This window comes from Rana temporaria, chromosome 2 (genome assembly GCF_905171775.1).
Source record: "Rana temporaria chromosome 2, aRanTem1.1, whole genome shotgun sequence".
In the NCBI taxonomy this organism is placed as follows: domain Eukaryota; kingdom Metazoa; phylum Chordata; class Amphibia; order Anura; family Ranidae; genus Rana; species Rana temporaria.
Genome location: NC_053490.1, coordinates 240,445,550 through 240,469,488, shown reverse-complemented (window position 1 = coordinate 240,469,488; position 23,939 = coordinate 240,445,550). Strand labels below are relative to the sequence as shown.

General features: G+C 43.3%; 1 protein-coding gene across 1 annotated transcript in view; it reads right to left on the bottom strand.

The window, feature by feature from the left end:
• The window catches only part of KSR1 (kinase suppressor of ras 1), a 191,008-nt gene that overhangs the window by 92,882 nt on the left and 74,187 nt on the right, over positions 1-23,939 (bottom strand). Inside the window, exon 2 of the mRNA XM_040336675.1 lies at positions 8,753-8,893. Coding sequence (XP_040192609.1) covers positions 8,753-8,893 — 141 coding nt within the window. The remainder of the gene's footprint in view (positions 1-8,752; positions 8,894-23,939) is intronic.

Here is a 23,939-nt window from a genome sequence, read left to right as displayed (position 1 = left end):
CACAGTACATACATATACACACACATTATATGAAGCTGGAACTCCGCTTTAAATTCATGAATTGTTTGGCCTATGGTAGCTTGATGATGGTAATGCAGTGGACCATTTTCTCTGCCAAGTGGTATGAAACGGTGACTCGCATTTTGTAACGTAAAAATAATAACACCTGTTGTTTTAGTAGAGTAATTATTTTTAGAAATGGCACGATGTGAATTATGAGAGATGCAGCTGTCATATTTTTCAGACGTGCTTAAACTATAGGCAACTACCACTGCCATCTATCTACATTAATGCTTCTCTCAGATTGTTTTCCTGTACCACTGATTTTCTACCTACCTGATCCCCTGCAGTAATATCCTCACTGCTATTTGGCATTAATAGCCACAGGGAATTTCAGAAAATGTATACTATTATTTTCCAGGTAATTAGGAAAGCATAAAACAGATAGTTCTTTTCTCCTAGAAAGATATCTAGTTATTATGTGTAACTCACAGATGGTGCCAAAAGACACTCACATATTGGACTCCAACAATGGAAAAGACACTAAGGCCCGGATTCAGAAAGGAGTTACGTCGGCGTATCTCCAGATACGCCGTCGTAACTCCGAATGCGGGCCGTCGCATCTCGGCGCCTGATTCATAGAATCAGATACGCCTCAATGTTGCCTAGATACGAGCGGCCTAAGTCTCCTACACTGTCGTATCTTTGGGTGCAATATTTACGCTGACCGCTAGGGGCGCTTCCCAAGACTTCCGCGTCGATTATGCAAATTAGGTAGATACGCCGGTTCAAAAACGTATGTCCGCCCGGCGCATTTTTTTACATCGTTTACGCAAGGCTTTTTCCGGCGTAAAGTTACCCCTGCTATATGAAGCGTACGCAATGTTAAGTATGAACGTCGGGCCAGCGTCAAATTTTCCGTCGATTACGTAGTTTGCGTAAGTCGTTCGAGAATAGGGCTGTACGTAAGTTACGTTCACGTCGAAAGCATTGACTATTTGCGGCGTAATTTGGAGCATACTTTTACAGACGGCGCATGCGCCGTAAGTCAAAAACGTCATTTACGTGGGGTCAGCCTTGATTAACATACAACACGCCCACTGCCTGGATAATTTGTATTAAGCGGGCTTACGCCGGACCACATACGCTACGCGTAGGGCGCAGGTTCTTTCTGAATACAGAACCTGCCTCACTAGGTTACGGCGGCGTAGCGTATCTGAGATACGATACGCCCGCACAAAGTAACGCCGGGCTTTCTGAATCCGGCCCTAAGTATACAAATGCATAACCATTAGTTCTATTATTTGCTTTTGGGGGAAAAAAAAAAAAACACCTCAAGAAAATGTACTTTGCACAAGGAGAACTATGGTCAGGCAATGCAGATTCAAATATGTACATTTTCTTAACACGCAAGCAGTAAAATAATTGACCCTATAATTACACTGTGCAAAGTGTTCTCTAACAGAACGAGTTGGAGAGCATGTCGTCACTGCCTTACCCGTACATCTCATCCAATCAGAGAATGCAGATTCTCTGAATGGCGCCTGTGCTGAGCAGCCAATCCCCTGTGTTCAGAATGCATCAGGCCAGATGTCAGCAAGACATATGCCCGTCAATTAACCCTGAATGGCCAGCCTAAAATTCTTCGGGCACAATATAGCTTTTCCTTTACAAAACAATAACTTGGCAAATATGATCAGTGTAATAATCAGTTTGCTCACTGCAATTTTCTGGCTAGAACGATGAAATCATTCTGATGTCACCACCAGGGGGTTCTGCATGCATGCCTATTACAGCAATAACAAAATGTGTCCCTCTTTCCACTCAAAATCACTGTACAAGTCAACACAATGGATACAGGCAGCCAAAATAGCTTTCACATTTGCTTTCCTTGGCTCTGTTTTCTCAATGTCACATCTTATCAAGAACACACCCCATCAAAAGCTCTCTCTACAGACAAAACGGTATGATTTTGTGGGTGCTGTGCAATCTAGAATGAGGAGCACAACATGTCCTGGATAATTACTGTAAAAAAAATAATTTTAGAAAACAGGAATATTGTGCATTTAAATCACATTTTAATGCTAAAGCTCTAGAATTTGACAATGGTGTATGTGGAGTCTCATTAAATAACTGTTCTGTTTTTAAATATACATACAGTATGTGCAAAAACACATTTTTTTACCCTCGCCTGCCTCCCGGTCATTTTACAACATTGCAGGATATTACATTCAAGCCAGGCACCCAGAATGTTAGGTACTTGTTTTGGAAACCGTCATATACTGTTTAGAGTAGTCCGTAAGAATAGAAGGAGCGCTACCTTTGCTTTCCAGACTTTATAAGGCATAGAACCAATGTATGTTATCCTTACTTCACTACTAAAAGCAGACCTTGCACTTAAATGCAAAAAAAAAACAAAAAAACAAACAAACACATGTTGAAATAAAAAACAGAACAATACATGTACTCTGCAAGTTCAACAAAAATTACACTATTTTATAATTGAATAATAAAAGCAAATGCAACGTTAAAGCATTTTGCAATGACTTTAAGTCATTAAATGTATTGAGAATTTTCCTATGAATATTTATACAAAGCTTTGTTTGTAGATATACCATTGTATAGTCAACTGTACATAGCCACTGCTAGTGAAAGTGACCAAATAGAACCATGAAGTTGTAGTGTTCACCAATCCAACCAAAAAAAAAAAAAAAAATATAATCCCCCCCCCCCCCCCCCATCCAATTACACAAGCATCTAGTAGAACAAGTGATTAATTAGAATGAACTCTAGTCAAATGCTCGCTTGTGCTATAAGGAGAGAAGAAAATGCGATGCCCAACCCTAGCACATATGTAAACAATCACCATGAAAAAACAACCCAATCAGTTTACTATAGAAATAAATGGCAAAAAACACACACACAACATTTTTATATTATGATTATATATATATATATATATACACACACATACACATATACATATACACACACACATACACATATATATATATATATATATATATATATATATATATATATACATACATATACACACACATATATACATATACACACATACATACATCTTTATAAATACATTTTTTCCTGTGTGTTCACCCCTGTTCTCAGCTGCATAAGGAGCTCAGAGAGTGTGGGCGAGGCTGGCTGCACTTGTGGTTGTGAAGAGCTTCAGAAGACTTCCATTGAAGCGAAAGAAAAAAAAAAAAAAATAAATAAACACCGGCCACTGTGGAGTGTCACTAGGTTGCCATGACAATGAGTTTCGTGGGCCCCCAGTCTGACTTGAAAAAGGGGGACATGCCTTGAAATGTGTTGTCATGGCAACCACGTCAATCAGGATACAGAAAACATCTCTTCATCGGACTACACACATTATTGATGTGCCTGTTGCACTTTACTCCAAATGTAAAAGCAATGATTATTCTTTTTTTAATTTTAGATACAATATAAAGTTGAGTTGCACTTCCCTTTTATGTTCAGTATGTCCAACACTCATGAATCATTGGGAGCTGCAAGTCGCCCAACTAGCTAGTTATTACTACAGTGACTTTTGGACTTACTAGAGAGGAGCCCATGTTTTAGTGCAACGTTTTTTTTTTTTACCTTTTGTATTGGATTGCTTGTGTTATAGCATCTTAAAAAGACACAGTGGGGGAGATTTACTAAAACTGGTGCACACAGAATCTGGAGCAGCTGTGCATAGTAACCAGATTCTAACTTCAGCTTGCTCAATTCAACTTTGACAATAAAGCTGGAAGCAGACTGGTTACTATGCATATCTGCACCAGATTCCGTGTGCACCAGTTTTAGTAATTCTTCCCCAATATGTGAATGCAATATGTGAATGCAATCATAATGCATAAAAACCAAGCGAAGAATGCTGCAAGACAAAAAATCTATTTTGTTTCTAGAGAACAGATTGCACAGAACATGTAGTATCCAGTGCAGAACATACAGCAACATCAGCAGGCAAGGCATGCATGGGGGAGGGGAGAGTGTTAAGCAGCACCAAAGTGATAATTAATTCCCACAATCTGCAGAGGGAAGGACCAAATCTCTGCATTTATAGTCTTACAGCCATGTATAAATTCTAAACTAGACCGAAAATATCTACTCTGACTGAAGCTATATACTTAAAAATGTTACTTGTCTTCTTACCAACCTGTCCATCATTAACTTTACCATACATGCATCGGTAAGTGCACAATAGCACAAAGTACACAAACCCACATGACACCGGTAAAAAATTATGGGCCAGATTCAGGTAGACTTACGACGGGCGTATCAGTAGATACGCCGTTGTAAGTCCGAATCCCCGCCGTCGTATATTTAAGCGCATTCTCAAACTGAGATACGCTTAAATATTGCTAAGATACGACCAACCAAGTCTCATACGCCATCGTATCTTAACTGCATATTTACGCTGGCCGCTAGGGGCGTGTACGCTGATTTACGCCTAGAATATGTAAGTCAGCTAGATACGCCTATTCACGAACGTATGCCCGGCCGTCGCAGTAAAGATACGCTGTTTATGTAAGGGGTTTTTTAGGCGTAAAGATAAACCACCAAAAAGATGGCGCAGCCAATGTTAAGTATGGACGTCGGAACCGCGTCAAATTTTTCAAGTTTTGCGTCGTTTGCGTAACTCGTCCGTGAATAGGGCTGGCCGTAATTTACATTCACATCGAAAGCATTGACGTTTTGCCGACGTCATTTGGAGCATGCGCACTGGGATACGTCCACGGACGGCGCATGCGCCATTCGATCGAAATGTCATTTACGTGGGGTCACACTTAATATACATAAAACACGCCCACAGCTTCAACATTTGAATTAGGCGGGCTTACGCCGGCCCGAATACGATACGCCGCCATAACTTTGGGCGCAAAATCTTTGAGAATACCATACTCGCCTCTCAAAGTTACGGCGGCGTAGCGTATAGGAGATACGCTACGCCCGCCTAAATGTATGTGAATCTAGCCCTATGTATGTATGTATGAAAACCCAGAGACATCTGATTAATTTAATTTTAATTATTCTTTGATCATTTGCCATTAAATAGCCCCTAAATACTAGTTTCCATTGATGCTTGCATAAAAGGTCAGTGCCATTAGCCGGTAGGAAAAAGGCACACAAAACTGGGTCGTTTCAGTATTTTTTTTTATCTTAACCACCTGCCGTTTATTTTTTTAAGCACCCGTCAGCTAGTTCTAAGAGGCAGTCATGCAATGGCCTCCCGTGATCGCGCCCAATGCAGGGCACAGGCGGTGCACTCTGATCACAGTGTCCTCCGGACACTAATCACAGATTTAAGCCTCAGATTTTCAGACGACCGTTCGTCCGTTTTTTGTTGCATGCTCGTCGAAAGTGAAGCTTACTCACCATACAAAAATTCTCGTAAGACAGAATACAACTTCAGAAGTGACCTAATGTGGTGAATAGCTTTGTATGTACAGTATTCTTTCGTTTCCGAGCATCTGGAATCTCGCTCTTAAGATTTTTTTCAGACGAAACCCATACTAAAAAACGAAAATTGGGCGTTGAGTTCACGTACAGACATTTTATAGTCTGCACATCCAGCTTTTGTCGGATGAAAAATTGGAATCGGATGTCGAAAGCACCAGGCAAACGATCTGAAAATCAGCAGATCGTTTATTGGATAAAATTCTACTTCCAATTTACGTATCAGGTGTATGGGCCTTGAAGGTAAAGAGCCAATTAGCAGCTCCTTGCCATGTGATTAACTGTGTCCAATCACAGCTGTTCATGGATGTAAACGGAAGCCGGTTATTAGCACTCCTTTCCCCATGCCGACCAGGGCACCGCTCATCAGGGCAGTCCCAACAGTGCTGCCAAAAGTGCCCACCAGTGGCTCCCGCCACTTTTAATCACAGCCAATGAGGAGAGAGCAGTTGCGGGGGTTAAGTTAGCTCCCTGTGTGAATAGACACAGAGCAGCAGCTCAGGATTGAGACTGCTCAGGTGCCCCCAGCAGGAGGGCGGGGCCAAGAGCTTCAGCAGTGGACCCAAAAACAAAAGGATCGGGCTGCTCTGTGTAGAACATGTTTATTATTTAGAAAGTCTGGTGAAGGAAGTCGCCGGAATCAGTTGTGATGTGTGTCTAGCTCTTCCATTCTTGCTGCTAGCTTCACCAATAGAGCCCTTGTGGACAATTCCTCCTATAGATACAACCATACCGACAAGCGCTCTAAACATGGAATTATGTGAGTAGATTTGTCTGCCATATTAAAGTTGTTTGAATATTGCACGCAGGGCCGTCTTTAATATGGTTTGGGCCCAGGGCAAACATTTTTTTTGGGCCCCCCTCGTGCTTATTTTGGGCCTGACTGGTTCACATGTATGTTTTGGCGGTCCTCATTTGTGCAGGCACAGCAGCCCATTGATTTGAATGGGCTGCCATGCCTTTGTTTCCTGCAGAAAAAAGGTGCATTCAGCATTTGAAAAATACAGTTGCCTTGAAATCCATTCTGCTTTTGCGCCATGCTACTTACCTGCAGTTCTTGCACACACAAACGCACTGTGTTTTTAAAAGCGTGACCTAAACGTCTAAAAATGCAGCAAGTTTGACAGTGCAGGAACTGCAGATAAGTCACAGCAGACAGCATAATGGACAGTCAGTGCTGTATTTCAGTGCTTGATGGGCATAGGCGTGCCGTGTGCGCAGCCTATTACATGAGGCATGTGCTTTTCTTTGCAGGAAACACAGGCATGGCGGCCCATTCAAATGAATGGGCTGCTATGCCTGCGCAAATGTGGGCCGCCAAAACACATACATGTGAACCAGCCAGGCCCAAAATAAGCCCATCAAGCAGTTAAATACAGACAGTAATGCCATGTGCTCTGAGGCCTTATTCAGCCTGGACTGCAGGTCTGGTCTGTGATTTAAAGAGTTCCTCTATTTTACACATGGCATGGCATGGGGTCCCATGGTGCTAAAGCAGAATGGACAGACGGTGCTGTGACCCCCATGCCATGCCATGTGTAAAATAGAGGAACTTTTTAAAACACTGACCAGACCTGCAGTGAATCATCAAATATTATAAAGACTTTGGGCACACTCTACAGAAAACTTCTATTTACAATATAGATTAGCAAACAGTGACATACCTTGAGGAGCAGGACATGAAGAAGTCAGCCTCGGGAAGAGCAAACTGGGGATGTTATAAAATCACATTCTAATTCACTTTTATATACAAGCAGCACCCAGTGGCAGGAAGGGAGAAGTGCACATCTAAAGGGAAGCCAGGGGTGCTGTACATTTTAAAACACTGGGAAGGGAAGCAGTACTGTCACTGGCTGCGTGCCGCTGATGATTTTCAGCCTGATTTGTGGGCAGCACAGGGGCTTAATGGGCGGCAGGGCCACCATCAGGAATTATGGGGCCACTTACACAGCTTCAGGCATGGGCCTCCTGGAGCAGAGAACCGGGATGGTGTAGCCATCCTCTGGGCCCTTTAATAAAAAGAAAAAAAGAAATAAAAAATATATATAAAAAATATATTTTAAAAAGGGGGTTGCAATCTGGGGCCATGGGATCCTCTGGGCCCTTTAATAATTTTTTTTTAATAAAAATAAATTACAAAAAAAAGGGGGTTGCCATCCGGGACCTCTGGGCCCTTTAATAAAAAATATATATATATATATATATATATATATATATATATATATATAAAAAAAAAACGTTTATAAAAAAAAAAAAGGGGGGTTGCCATCCAGGGCCCTGGGGACCTCTGGGCCCTTCAATAAAAAAAAAATATAAACAAAAATAAAAAAATAAACATTTATAAAAAAAATAAAGGGTGTTTGCCACATGGGGACCTCTGAGCCCTTTAATAAAAAAAAAATATATATAAAAAAAAAAAAAAAAATATTTAAAAATAAATAAAAAAAGGGGCGTTGCCATCTGGGCCCCTGGGGGCCTCCGGGCCCCTGGGGACCCCTAAAAAATTGTCCCTTTAATAAAAAAAAAAAAAATATTAAAAAAAATATTTTTTTTTATTTAAAAATAAAAAAAAATTGGGGGGTTGCCATCTGGGCCCCTGGGGGCCTCCGGACCCCTAAAAAAAAAAAAATAAAAAAAAAAAAAAAAAAAAATTTTTTTTTTTTTAAGGGGGTTGCTTTGGGCCCCCAACAGTGACAGGGCCCAGGGCACCTGCCCCATTTGCCCTGCGGTAAAGACGGCCCTGATTGCACGGCTTCCCGTGTCAATACAATCGCTTCTCCACCCCCTTGTGTTTTTCTACTGTATACCAAAAATCGATTCCTGTCTCTAGGGGGAGCCGCCTTTCCTTGTATGCAGTTAGTTTTAATTATGGATTCCGTTTACAATTATGAACTGATTAAGCCTTTCCAATGGACTTATTGGGGAGTTTTTGTTATTTCACACCTGGGATTGCACCATAGATCTGCGTTTTACAAAAAAAAAAAAGTCCAACTCTCTTCAGCATGCTAGCAATTTGTGGTTATAGTCTTCAACTGAATTGTATATTTTGCACTATTAGATCATTGAACACATTTTGGGGTGACTTGTACCTACCCCTTTTTTTATCCTTAGTTTGTCTTTTGTGGTAACATACCATGATGCATTAATGTTGTATTCCCATTACTTCGGAAAAAAACAACAACAAGCTTCTTCATCTAAAATAGTCAACCTCTTCTGTCAACGTTCCAATTTCTAAACCAATAACAAGAGAAAACGGTACACTTACCTGCACAATGTCGCTTCTTACTCCAACTGTGTGCAGCCAATCACTGACTCTAGGATAGCCATTCAGCATCTCTGTTCTTTCAGTCTTAGGCACATTAAGTTTGCACTGAAGCTGTTTGCTGATGTAGTTCATCAATTTCGCCTGTAAAATGTAAGAAGTATGTTACTAAATTGCATCATAAATAAATAAGGAAACTAAAACAGAACACACAGCGCGCTGTATACGCAATGATGTTCCAAAGAAAGAAAAATGCGCTTAATTAATTAAAGCAGATGTTCATGCAAAACTTTTAAGGGTTTTTTCTAAAAGCTTTTACCAGGGATAACAGCTCTGCTGAGAGCTTCTAGAGTCTGTGCACTACTATGAAAAATCCACTGGGGGGCATAAGGATTGCACTCCTGAGAAACAGTGTGAAGTTCTGCTTACAGTGTCGTGGCTGTCATGGGGGACGGTAGATATGGAGACCTCCTTACTGAGCTCAGGGACAGTTGTACAGACCCAGGTGGATAAGGCCCTGCTTCACTTCCAACACAAAATCAGAGCTCAAGTTTCGTTTTTAGTTTTTTAATCAAAAACACCACAAGGGACAGTACTTCCATTGAATGAGAAGTGTCCCTTGTGCTGGTGGCTGCTATGTTCCATGAAATGTTTAGTCCTCTACTCACCCAGCAGTGCAAAGGTTATTACAAGCTGCTGAACATGTCACAGGTACCAATCACAAGTGCCAACTATGCCCCCCCCTTCTCCATTTATTGACTTCTCACAATGAAAAACAGGCAGATAAATAAAAGGTCCGCCGTCTCTATTTTTTTAGCTACCTTGAGCGCTATGAATGAACGTGTATATGCAAGACAATCATATTAATTCTCCTGAATTTATCAAGTCATTGCGCTCAGTGGCGGCTGGTGGGCCATTTTTGGGGGGGGGGGGTGGGAACAAACCAAGTGCCACCACCCCCCCACTCTACCGTTCAGTCCCCTCACCCCTTTGCCCCTCATCGCTTGCTCGTCCACCGACCAGCCCTGCATCTCCTCCTCCTCGGCGTCTCCTTCTCCTCTGCGCCCAATACGGTCGCTTCTCCTCTCGGCCAACCGGGTCTTAAGACCTGCTTCCCGAGTAGCCGGGAGGAGAATAACGAAGAGAATATATTAATATTAATTCACTATTGTCACACAGCAGTGCTCTGCGCCCCGAGCCCACCCATTTTGGAAGCAATTAGTGCCTCAGGCTCTAATCATGTGCTTCCAAAAAAAAAACCCCATTGAAATCCATGCGTCTGGTGCCCTGCATGTATATTAGGGGCCAGACGCATGAATTAGGGAGGTGGCGCGCCTGAGCCCAGTATGGATGGGCCACCACTGATTGCGCTTTGTTTAAGATAAATACCAAGACCAAATGCCATGCATTTTCTTTTATTCCTCTCACTAAAAAACTGCTCCTCTTGTTGACTTACTTTTGAAAAATGGAGCAGTCTGTACCAACATATCATCAGAAAAAATGAGCTCACAAATCTCGTTTCCCAACATTTCCAAATGACAGATGATGCGTTTCTGTGCTTTTCAATGTACACAATCTCAATGCATAGGCTGCTGAGCATATACATGGGAAAACAATTAAGGAATTATCTGCACTACATACACCATTCAATTACATACCAACCTGTCAGATCCCTAGTACAAGTATCTACAAATCGTCAACTGTTCCTATTCTAAGCCCAGACAAACTACTTAAAGCGGGAGTTCACCCAATTCCTTTTTTTTTCCTATTTTCCCCTTAGATTCCTGCTCGTTTTGTCTAGGGGAATCGGCTATTTGTTTTAAAATATGATCCGTACTTACCCGTTTTCGAGATGCATCTTCTTCCGTCGCTTCCGGGTATGGGTCTTCGGGAGCGGGCGTTCCTTCTTGATTGACAATCTTCCGAGTGGCTTCCGACGGTCGCATCCATCGCGTCACTCGTAGCCGAAAGAAGCCGAACGTCGGTGTGGCTCTTTACTGCGCACCGACGTTCGGCTTCTTTCGGAAAATCGTGACGCGATGGATGCGACCGTCGGAAGCCTCTCGGAAGACTGTCAATCAAGAAGGAACGCCCGCTCCCGAAGACCCATACCCGGAAGCGGCGGAGAAGATGCATCTCGTAAACGGTAAGTACGGATCATATTTTAAAACAAATAGCCGATTCCCCTAGACAAAACGAGCAGGAATCTAAGGGGAAAATGTGTTCTCTATGGGTGAACCTCCGCTTTAACAGAAACTTATAATTGGTACAAAAGAATATGAAATTTTAAAGGGGCCAAAAACTAAACTCAAAGAATAAAATTATATAAAATGTTATTACAATTTTATCCATTTTACTTAAAAAAATGTTTTTTTTTAAAAAAGTATATATTCAAAGCAAGCATTCCATGTGTCACGATTTCCTGATTTTCGTATAAAGAATTGACCACACCAAGCACAAGAGTACACCATGGTCAGTTCTCTAGCTGTGCTGGGAACTCAGCCTGCTCTCCCTCAATCAGGCTTGTCCTCGCACGTCACACCTGCACACCCATTCACTGGGACGATCAGTGCCTTGCCGCTTCTCCTCCCTCCAGCTCCCATGCAGCTGAGAACAGAGGGGAGGTGAACACTTATATAAATCCCTCCCCCCCTCCTTTTATTTTTTTTTTAAATCTATGCACATATTTTTTGCCTTTCATTTCCATTTTAAAAACTGAGTGGTTATTTTACATTATTTATAATGTAAAATTTTCCTCAGTTCACTCACACTTCTGAATTGGTCGGCTGCTCTCGTGTTCCCGACGACCAGCAGGGAGTATCTGAAGCCTCCAGCTTGGGCAAGCCTTTTGTGACCACCCTCTGAAAAGTGATCCAATGCGGACCCGGTTTTAGAGGGGCAACAATAGCCACATGTATGAACAAGCACGTACATTTAACCCAGTAAAGCAACAAGCCCAAACAAAAATAAGAGCAAACCTAAAAGGAAAATGCATGAGGACAAATCCTAGATAAAATCTAAAAAGGGTTTATGGGCTCAGATTTTTCAGTAATAATGTCGGCTATCAAAAAACTATATCAGATTCAAGCAGCATTGTTTAAATAACCTAAACGGCTTTACCCAAAATACACATATCAAGCCACCCAACAGGTTGGACTGCATATTTAATGCACAAGTCTGTCATGTTTACTGTCATCACTGAGAGCTCAGGACAGTAATAGAGGAGAAATCTTCCAATGGGGACACTAGTCCTGGTGACAATCAGGACAGCAATAGAGGAGAAATCTTCCAATGGGGACACTAGTCCTGGGGACAATCAGGAATTCTGTCACGTTGGAGGGATTTTCTCTTACTTCCCATTTTGGTTATGGGACAGGAAGTGTAGAAATCTCACCAATGGGACACACAAAAAAAAAAAAAAACTCACAAGGGTTATAACCCTCCCTTACGCCATTTCAAACAAAAAAGTCATGCCCATAGTTCTACCTTATCTTTTTGGGATTTATATTTTTCAACCTTTCTCTATGCATGGTAAACAAAACTGGAACACTAAATAGGACATTTATATTTATCTTTAGTAGATTTAAAACCGGTTGTATACCGCTGGACATTCCTCCCCTTGCAAGGTAAAGTCATAATGTGCTAGTATGCATCGCATCGCAGGGAAGCAGTTCCAACATCACGATGTGAGCGCTGCAGGTGCTCCCATCTTCACCTGCCTTGCTTCTGGGTTTGCGGGCTCTGGCTCTGTGATTGGCCAGAGCCGCGATGATGTCATGACACAGGGCTCTGAAGGAACGGCACAAGTGACCGTTTCTTCAGAGCGCATGCGCCAGTGATGTCACTGGTTGCTTGTAATGTAAATATCACCTAAAGGTGCTCCTTTAGAAGATATTTACACTACCTATAGGTAAGCCTTATTATAGGCTTACCTATAGGTAAACGCCAGTAAAAGGAAGTTTTCCTTCCTCTTTCAAGTAACTGATGGAGTTACAAGTGTGCTCATAGTTGCACCAATATTTGATAGACATTGATTGCTGCATAGCATATAAGTTACAAACATGCTACAGGAAAATACACCATCATGACCACTAGATGAGGCCAACGATCACAGGATATACATATTTAAATTACAGTACTACCGGTAGGTTTGTCAGCTCCATCTAGTGGCCATAATGCATTTTTTTTCTGCTTTACTCTATTCATTCATACAGAATAAATTCACCGTAGGCCATTTTCTCTCCATCATTCACTTTTTGCCCTCATTCGCACAAAAGATACATGCATGCAGTTTGTACATGCACAGAATAAAAAAAAAATTAATAAAAAAAAAATTAAATTTAAATACAATAATACATTTTTTCAACCTCTAAATAATAAGTAAAACATACAGTATGCAAATGTCCAACCTAATTGGCAAAGTCGCAAGAAGTTCAAGGATTGTTTTAAGGAAAGCAAAAACCTGATGCTTACAGGAATCAGCCCTTTTACAATTTATCTATCCTCTAGTCCAAAAAGTGATTGATTACCATATATACTCGAGTATAAGCAGAGTTTTTCAGCCTCCCTCGGCTTATACTCGAGTCACCTATTTGCGCCTGATCTCCCGGACTTTAGGGACCCGGTACTGGCCGGCCGTAGGTCCCCTGGAGCCCATACTTAAACACACATGTAGCCCCACTTTTACTGTGCAAAGTTTGTTGTCCGGAGGGCCTATGGCCGGGGAGCACTGATTTTTCAAAGCCAGGCACCTCTTCCATAGACTCCCATGTTAAACAGTCATGTCTCCGGTGAGTTTGAGGACCCGGTACCGGCCGGTCGTAAGTCCCCTGGATCCGGATCTTGGCACACAAATAGCCCCATTTCTCATCTACAAAGTGTGCAAAGTTTGTTGTCTGGGGGACCTATGGCTGGGGAGCACCGATTTTTCAAACCGGGCACCCCTTCCATAGACTCCCATGTTAAACGTCAGTCTAGGCATGGGCACAGTGAGGCCATGCAGCTGGACACCCTAGGCTTATACTCGAGTCAATACGTTTTTTTTTTGTGGTAAAATAGGTGCCTCTGCTTATATTCGGGTCGGCTTATGCTCGAGTATATACGGTATACTAATGCAATAAAGATCCTTCCTAAAAAAGGAGAACATGTAGTATTTATTAATGGATTCTACTGTACTTTAAGGTCACCTGAATGGCACATAAGTTGATTTTCAATAATAAAACAAAACCAACAAAAAAAGCTATAATAGAATACAGTCCGATCATTCGTTCTCAGACTGAAAAGCACTAGTAGTTAGTTCCAGATACAATTCTTCTGGTAAGATGCATGTTGTAGTATCTACAGTCCCTTAATTCACGCCTTCTCCCTACATTTTACTAAAAAGGTCTCTATGGAAACAAAGCTTTTGTTTAGTTTAAACCATAAATGCCCTACACAAAAATAAATTGGAGCTTTTCTATAAATAATGGCAAGCTAAAACCCAGATGCACATTAACTACTTGGAAAAACTCCATTTAGGTCTTCTAATAAAAGAAAAAGGCTGCAGAAGGTTATTTTTGACCTTCTTCTGACTAATAAAAAGGATGGGCAGTTAAAGCGGAACTTTACCCATAACAGTTTGAGAACAATTAACGTTCTTTAACAAAAAGACATACATTCCACATTAATAATAAAACAAAAACAATAGCGCAGCTCTATAGTGCTCACAAATGACATGCAATTATACATCAATAGTCCATAAAGTGAAGAAAGCAAATAAGTGATCAAAGCAAAGTCCACAAAAATCAACAAAGGATTTCAGTGATCCAACCGCCATGATGGATGTAAAGTTCAGAAAAACCAACAAAGAGTTTAGTGATCCCACCGCCGTGATAGAAGTAAGAGTCTCCAAGGAAGCCTGGTGACACCCTTTACTCTCATGCCCTGCTTACCGATACAAACAACTCCAGCACTCAGGCAGCGACAATAAAGCATGTACACCCGTTCCAGAGCGGTACCAAGGCACATAGAAATGAAAACACTCCAATAGTGTAATATTGCTTAAACTTATGTAATTTTAATAAACCAATACAATTGCACTCACATGTCAGAGAACATAAAATCATAAGTCCAGCATGCTGAACACCAGTAGATAGGGTTTTCCAACAAAAAAAATGGCAAACGTGCAGCTGCGCCTCCAAATACGGAAAGGTTTTTTCACAGTAAGAGCTGTGAAAATGTGGAACAGACTCCCTCCAGAGGTGGTTCTGGCCAGCTCAGTAGATTGCTTTAAGAAAGGCCTGGATACTTTCCTAAATGTACATAAAATAACTGAGTACTAAGATTTGTAGGTAAAGTTGATCCAGGGTAAATCCGATTGCCTCTCGGGGGGGATCACTTTGCTCCATCCTAAGCGTTTCGTCACATCTGACGTCATCAGGGGCGCCACAGGTCACTACCTCCCTTGGGTGTCCCCTCATTGTCAAGTTCAAAAGTTGGGCGGTACGTGCACAGGGGCTAATCGCCCAGTGTGAATGAAGCCTACATTGTTCCCTGCAGCTACCCAAGTATCTATATAGTCGAAGAGTAGCGCCACAAGAATATATCTAATTTGCCAGTGAAATATAAAGTCATAGCTCAGGTCTGGGGGGGGAGGGGGCAGAGGCAGAAGGAAGCAAGTTCTGCTTGAAGACAGAACCAAAAATGAAAAAGCAATAGATTGAAAATCTGGATAATCAGCCAACAAGCTACTTTGTTGTGTTAAGCTGGCGCAATATGCAACATACAGCAAAGGAGGCATTGTTTGCTTTTACAGCTTTTTTTCAGCACTTGAAGTCTGGATAGGAAGTTCCTAGGAAACTTTGGCAGATGAGTTACCAAATAAATTTCTCAGAAGAAAGTTTAGTGGATGCAATGACGCAAATAAAATCTATAAACATCTCGGATTTCTGACCACAAGCTGACAAATAGTCAGCAGCCTCTAACATCTTTAAACTGTGCCGATACATGCTTCTCATGTGACCGATGATCAGTTCAGTACTGATGCAATGCCACAAGTCTGTTAGAAAACAAGAAACATTTTTCTAAAAAGCCACAAAGAATATAAATCTACTTTATGTGCACCAAATGGCTTTACAAACTCAGATATTACTAACACTTTTTAAAGACAGAGTACCGTTACTTTTTTTCCCCAAGTACTCGCTGATACCGATACTTTTTTTTTAGTAATGCGACAGTGGTACTAATGAGGTGTGGACTGGGTCAGTAGGCTTTTTAATTTTTTTTTTTTACAGACCCCTGACATCTCCTCTTTAAGACACAGAAAAGGACTGAGGACACAGATTCCCCAGTCCTTTTCTCAGCAGCTGCACTGAAGATGAAGGGACAGGGAGACAGAGGCTCCTGTTCATAAGCTGAAGCAAAGTAAAACGGAAAATTGTATCATACTTACCAGTAATTTTCCTTTCCTGGTGCCTATCCATGGCAGCATACTTGTAATACTTGTAATAGAGCTCCGCCTCGACTCCTCCTTCAGGGCTAGTGAATAGAATAAATTAAAGGCATAGCCCCTCCCCCAACATTCTCCGTAATATAGAATACCGAGGGTGGGAGCGTATGCTGCCATGGATAGGCACCAGGAAAGGAAAATTACTGGTAAGTATGATACAATTTTCCGTTTTCCTGGTGCCTCCATGGCAGCATACTTGTGATAAATAACTAGCTGATATGGGTGGGATAATGCTTAACAATAAACGTTTAATTAGAAGAAGACATAGCAGCCTGAACTGCCCTTCTTCCAAACTCAACAGTCGTGAGAGCTCCTAGACCAATACGGTAGTGTCTGAGGAACGTATGGTGAGAAGACCAGGTGGCGGCCCTGCACACCGTCTTCAACAAAACATTAGCCCTTGCTGCCCAGGAAGCCGAGACTGCCCTTGTAGAATGAGCATTTACTCAGGATGAAGAATATTCTTTACCCTGTAAGCCTTCTGGATTAACTTTACAACCCAAGATGCCAGAGTTCTGATGGAAGCTTCTTTGCCCCTGTATTTACTGAACAGTACAATGAAAAGTCTCTCAGAGTTTTTTGAAGGGGTCGTGGCTGCTAGGTAGGCCCTGAGCACTCTGGATACATCCAGCTCACGACAAGACTCTGAACCTGTGTCTGTAAACACTGGTAGTGCCCAGGTTCCAACAGGTGGCTTGGAGTAGCGACCTTAGGTGTGAACCCTCGAAGGGGCGAAGTTCCACCCTGTTCGGGAAGAAGGAGATGTGGCCGTCACCCATCCCTAAGGTGTGAAGTTCCGAGATCCTTCTGCCAGATGTAATGGCTAGCAGGAAAGCCGTCTTTAGTGTCAGGTTCCATCTTGCTACTTGTTCCACTGGAGCAAAGGGATGGTCAGATAGAATTTCAAGGACCAGGGACAATCCCACTTAGGAAATGATCGTCTGACAGGTGTCGCCGAATCTTCAATACTCCTCTGAGGAAAGTGACTACCAAGAGATCCTCCACCCATCTCTTACTTGTTGCGGCAGAGACTGCTTCTACCTGCACTTTGAGGGAGCTCAGACCAAGCCCCAGATCAAGTCCTGTCTGAATGAAACCTAAAATATTGGACGTAGAGGGAAGGATTGGATCAAATCCATTTCCGGTAGCAGATGACAAGAACTTGTCCCAGATTTTTGATATGGCATTAGTTGCCGGTTTTTCTGGCTTTTAGAAGGGTTGTTATGACTCCTGGGGAACACCCTAGGGACTCGAACCCTCGCCTCTCAACCTCCAGATTCGAAGATTCAACTTCTGGAGGGTTTGGATGAACTAGACTGCCCTGCGACAGAAGTTGAGGGACAGGAGGGATCCTGATTGGAGAGCTCACACTGAGGCGCATGGCTAGAGGGAACCAGGGTCTCTTCAGCCAATACGGAAGTACTGCCACCACCTGGACTGACTCCCTGAGGAGCCTCAGGAGGAATTTGAATATTAATGGCCTGGGAGGAAAGGCATATGCTGTGGTGAACCTTCAGGGGCATGACAGGGCATCCACTGCCTCGGCTTGTGGATGCTGCATTCGAGAGAAGAATCTGTCCAGCTTGGTATTCTTTGGGGAGACGAACAGGTCTACCTGAGGGGGATCCCACATGCTGGCAATCTGATGGAAGACGAGGGGGTGGAAAGCCCATTCGTTGTTGTCCAGGAAGTTTCTGGGCAACGTGTCTGCTTCCGTGTTCAACCTGCCCGGCAGATACATTGCTCTGGGGTCCAGGAGGTTCTTCTCTGCCCAGAGTGTGATCAGCATCACCACCTTGAGGAACGACCTGCTGCGAGTGCCTCCTTGCTTCTGCAGATAAGCGACAGCTGCCATGTTGTCTAGATGTAGAAGTATTCTCTGGCCTCTGATTTGGGACGCCAAAGTTAGTGCTAAGAAGGCTGTCCTCATCTCCAAGATGTTGGATACCACTCCCTGGGTAGAACATGACCATCTACCCTGTATTCTGGTTTCCCCGGAATGGGCTCCCCAGCCCTGTCCGCTTGCATCGGACATAATTTTGATCCAAGGATGGGGGACCAGGTGACTAGGTTTGGAGAGGTTTTCTGGAACTGTCCACCAGTGAAGATTCCTGTGCATTACTCCCGTCAGCAGTATTGTCTGGGATAGTCGTCGTTTCTTCCAATGCGCCAAGAAACCTGTCTGGAACTACCTTAAGTGCCAATGGGCCCAAGGAACCATGGGTATACAAGGAGACACTGTGCAAATGAGGCTCAGACATTGTGAAGCTGTCAGATACGGGCTCCGGATGACCTTGATCATTCTCTGAGTGACAATCCTTGCCTTTGGCGGTGGTAATGACACTGTCCCCTCCTGAGTGTTGAACATTGCACCCAGGTAGATTATCTGCTGTGTGGGTGCTAGTTGACTCCTTTCGGAATTTATTAGCCACCCTAGCTCTTTTAGGGACTGTAGAAGAATTTCCCGGTGACATACCAACTGATCCGGATTGCTTGCTAGGAGGAGGATGTCGTCCGAGTAGTGGAATATCCTCAAGCCCCTTTCCCGCAGGGGAACCAAAGCGGATATTAGTATCTTGGTGAACACCCTGGGAGAGGTGCACAGACCGAAAGGCAGGGCTTGAAACTGTAGGTGGGTCCATCCCACTGCAAATCTCAGACATTTTTGAAATGCAGATAGAATTAGAACGTGTAGGTACGCATCCTGCAGAAATCATCCAATCTTATGGCTGGACTGCCTGAATAATCCTTTGCAGGGACTCCATTTTGAAGCTTTTGGGGCAGATATACCGGCTGAGCCTCTGAAGGCCTGTCACAGGCCTCCACCCACCTGTCCTCTTTGGGACCAGAAATAGGGTGGAGTAGACGCCTGCGAAGCGCTCTGCCAAGGGAACCAGAACAGCCGCCCCCTGAGGCTGAAGTGACGTTAGGAAGTTTTACAGAGCTTGAGCCCTTGGCGGAGAGGATGGAATCTGTTCCTTTGAAAGAATCCCGAGGTGGGGGATGAGAGAAATTCCAAAGGTGCCCCCATTGAAGTGTAGACAGAACCCAGGGGTCCTGACAGCATGTGGTCCAGACTGGGACAAAGAACTTTAGCCTGGCTCCCACCGGGAGTGCCTGGGCTACTCTGGCGTCAAAAAGACTGCTTCTGCTCCTGTGGAGCCGGAAAGGTCCTTCATCTTCCTGTTCAAAAGAATGTCTGAGTACCTTTCCAAGGTCTTTTGTTGTCTCTGGGCTGTCTTGACTGCCTAAATCTATTGGATTTGTCTGGCGGAATCTAGAGGACCTGCCTCTGAATCTTCGCATCCTTCTGTCCTGGGGAAGCACACCGGACTTCCCTCCTGACAGCCTGGAGATAGCTTTAACCATTTTGTCTCTGAATAGTGCTTTTCCACTGAATGGGATTTTGCACCAATTTTGTTTGGAGAATAAGTCAGCCAGCCAATCTTCCAGCCAGAAGACCCTCTTCACCATTACTGAATGCAACATGGATCTTGCAGAGCATCTGATCGTGTCAATGGCCGCCACCCTGACAAAGTCTGCTGACAAGTTCTTCCAAGGCTTTAATTATATCCTCCTTGGGGACATCCTGACGCAAAGCAGTCTCAATATTATATGTCCAAGATCTTATGGCATTTGATACCGATGTGAGGGCGATAGCTGGCTTACATGCTGCTCCCGCGGCTAAATAGCTCCTCTTCAGCTCCAGGTTGGTTCGCATGCCTAGAGGGTCTTTTGAAGGAAGCGGAATCCTCCATTGGTAAAGCGCGCTCTTTTTTTTTTTTTTTACGAGTCGCACCACCGATGCGTCTACCACTGGCATGGATTCTGTTAATGGGTATAGTTTATTGAACCAGCCCCATGAAAGTTTTCTATCAGTCTTTGCCCATTCATTCTGAATGACCTGGCTAATGTCGCCTCAACAAGAAGAGAACCTGCCTCCCTTTGAGGATGGGAAGGAACTCGTAGACTCTTGGGGAGGCTCTTCTGCTTTTCAGGTGACTGCAGTTTTGACTGCCTGGAAGAACAGCTTTACCAAGGAGAGACTGAAGCCAGAAGGTTGACTCCTCTGAAGAGTCTACAGGTGGTGAATCTCTAGCTGGTCAGCCTGACAGTGGCAGAGGTGTACTGACTGCTGCAGGACCAGGGAGATTAGGTTCTGTATCCTGAACCTGGGACAACTGCTGAAGTGGTTGAGCGGGGACCCAAGTCGCAAGCTCGGAGAAGGAGTCCTTCATTGTTCACTTGAGCAGGTCTACAGCGTGCCGATTTTCTAGCTCGCAGCCGGACTCATAGTCCATAAAACAGTCCTTACAGACCACTCTGTCTGGTAGTGGTGTGGCCCCACCTGTCCAGCATTTCTTCTTTGAATAGGTCCTAGGAGAGGGGGAAGGATCTTGTCCTCTGGATCTTGATCTCTCTGATCTATGACGTGAAGAATGAGACCTGCGGTCTGATCTGTCGTCATCACGTTGTCTTGAAGATTTTCTGGACCTCTTGGAGTGGGCAGGGCCACGGTGTAAGGAACTCACATTAGACAGTGAGCGCACTTTTTTTCTTTTTTTTTTTCAATACTCACATATAGTTGGTCACATACCTAATAGGGGTGCGAGGATCTTTGTTTGCAAGATAAATGACTAATTGCGAAGTTAGGCAAAAGGATCAGCTGCGGAAATTTAGTAAGAAAGGGAAAAAAAAGGAACTATGGAGTTTTTTTTTTTTTTTTTTAAATAACATACATTTATTTTAATTATTTTATCTAGCACCATTTTTTTTTTTTTTTTTTTTTTTTTTGAGAATAAACACAAAAAGGTAGCTACCACAGAGCAGCATCAGTGAAACCTAGCAGGGCACAGCTGAGGAGACTCTGACAGCTAACCCTGAATCTGAACATAACTAGGCTCAGGTGGATGGGCTAATAATCCCATAAACCACCATTGCAAAGTGACTCTGGAAGAAAAAGGGCAAATCTGGCCCCTCTTCCAGAATCCAAGATGGCCGCAGTGATGTCGAGTGATATACAAAACAAAACAAAAACTGTAGCCCACCTCTGATTTCGGGGGAAGCAATCAACAACTGCAAGCCTGTCAGAATAAAAGGCACCTGCCCCATCAAACTGACCGGACTTAAAGGGAGCATCACAAAAAATAAAACAACAAGCACACCCTTTTTTTTTTTTTTTTAAAGGAGACCTAACAGGCAAGTTAAAGGAAGGAAGGGATGGGAGAGGGGAGAGACAAAAAACAACATATGCCTAAAAATAAAATGGAAACCACCAGCCTGGAAAGATGTGAGCTGATCCTTTTGCGACTCCACTGCATTCATCATGGATGCGATAGCAGACTTCGTTCCTAAACGGAAACTCTGCGAAATGACCCCAACAGATCCACAGAGGGGTCTCCCAGCTTATTAGCGCTAATAGCGGCCCAAGAACAGGGACTGCGCCCGGGAAAGGCTAAACCCGGCGGACGCTGCCGATTGCAGAGGTATGGACATACATCTACTCTTCACCAGCACAAGAAGGAATGAGGGAAAAAAGGAGAATGTTGGGGGAGGGGCTATGCCTTTAATTTATTCTATTCACTAGCCCTGAAGGAGGAGTCGAGGCGGAGCTCTATCACAAGTATTACAAGTATGCTGCCATGGAGGCACCAGGCCACGATGCTTAGTTATGAATGAACACAGTAAGTGATCACAGACTCTGTATTCAGAAAAGGAAGGAGGCGGTAAATGACAGATTTACCAGCTCCTTCCTCGGCTCTCCATCCTGACAAATCCAGGATAAGATGGGGACCGGAGGAGGACCCGGGGAGGACACAGGGGGACAAATCGGTACAGCGATGGAGGGCAGTTACAAGTACCGATCTCACCGACAGCCTCGGGAGAAGAGAAGAAGCGGCTGCCAAAAGCTATACATTGAGATCGGTGCTTTTAACTGCCCCCCACCGTCACACCGATCATCTGTGAGGCTACCCGACCCCCAGCTACACTGAGATATACACTGTATATACCATTAGAGGAGATATACACTGTATATACCATTGGAGGAGATATACACTGTATATACCATTGGAGGAGATATATATACCATTGGAGGAGATATACACTGTATATACCATTGGAGGAGATATACACTGTATATACCATTAGAGGAGATATACACTGTATATACCATTAGAGGAGATATACACTGTATACTGTATACCATTAGAGGAAATATACACTGTATATACCATTAGAGGAGATATACACTGTATATACCATTAGAGGAAATATACACTGTATATACCATTAGAGGAGATATACACTGTATATATTATTAGAGGGTGAATCTGATAAATATCAAGATCAAATTTTTTTTTTTTTTTTTTTTAAGAGAAAAACGGAACTGTAATATATTATATGCTGGCCATACAAAAACAATGTCTTCCTTCTAAAAAAAAAAAAAAAAAAGATACGTTTGTTCGATTTTCTTATCATTAGTGGGGTCAAATAGATGGGAAAATTTAGAAAACAAAAAACTTCTTGGTCAAAGGAATTTTCAGACAGTATATGTGGTTTTTGTTCAGAAATTACATTAATTTTAAAAACGGAATGTTAAAAGCAAGTGACATTTTTAAAAACATTCTTTCATGCAGCGAATGTACAAAGATTTTTCGTTTGAATATTCTCATATAAAAATTGATCCATGTGGCCAGCATAAGGCCTGGTACAAAATCTATGCAGTTTGCCTTTGATCCGCTTCTGCAGTGGTTTTTGCTGAGCATGTTTGTGCACGTGATTTTGCTGCGATTTGCGTTTTTGCATCTTTTTATGCTTTTTTTGGCCAATTTGTTGTTGGGCAGATGAAAAAAAACAAAAACACAAATTGCTGCAAAAAACGCATTACATGCTTTTCTGCAGCTTCTCCATTGAAGCATATTCAACCAAAAAAGCAGCGTTTTGCATTGGAAAAAGTCCTTGCCCCTTTCTAAATACGCAGCAGCTGAAAAAAGCCATGGCTGAACTCCCCTTTGTGACCCCGTAAAGCCCCGAGTCTCACGGTGGCAGACTGCATTATTAGCCCCGAGATCGATCCGATACTGAGCGCCGCCGAATGTGGCCGAGTCCCATAGCAGGTCCCGCCTTCTGGAGCCTGCGCAACACCTACGATGGACATCCCACTGGTCCAATGCCGCGACCGCGGGACGTGTGACGTGTGACGTCCATCATAGGCGCTGCACTGGCTACAGAAGGCTGGAATTACAATACAGCCGCCGCAACGTCGCCACATTCCAGCTCGTGCTCGGGTGGCTCTCCTCTCAAGGCTCCTCGGCTCTCCTCCCCTTCAGCCAGGCTCCTTGGCTCTCTGATGGAATGATTGCCTGCTGCTGTGACGCCGCTGAGGTAGGTCAGAACCGTCAGACAGTGTTATAATGTATTTGTAAATGTCAGTGTATGTCAGGTAGGCCAGTGTATGTAGATAACTACAGTCAGTGCAGGTAGGTCAGTATATGTCAGGTAGGTCACGTGCTAGCAAAAAAAAAAAGCCCACGTCACATACAAACCACCCCCACCCGGTTACAGGCCTTGGACTTCGGGCTGAAGCCCCCGGTCTTTTTGCCACCCCGATACCAGGTCAGGTTAAATGCATACCAACGGTGGCCATACACACTTTTATTAGTCAATGTGCAAATCGTTAAATAACAATCAATCAAAATTGAC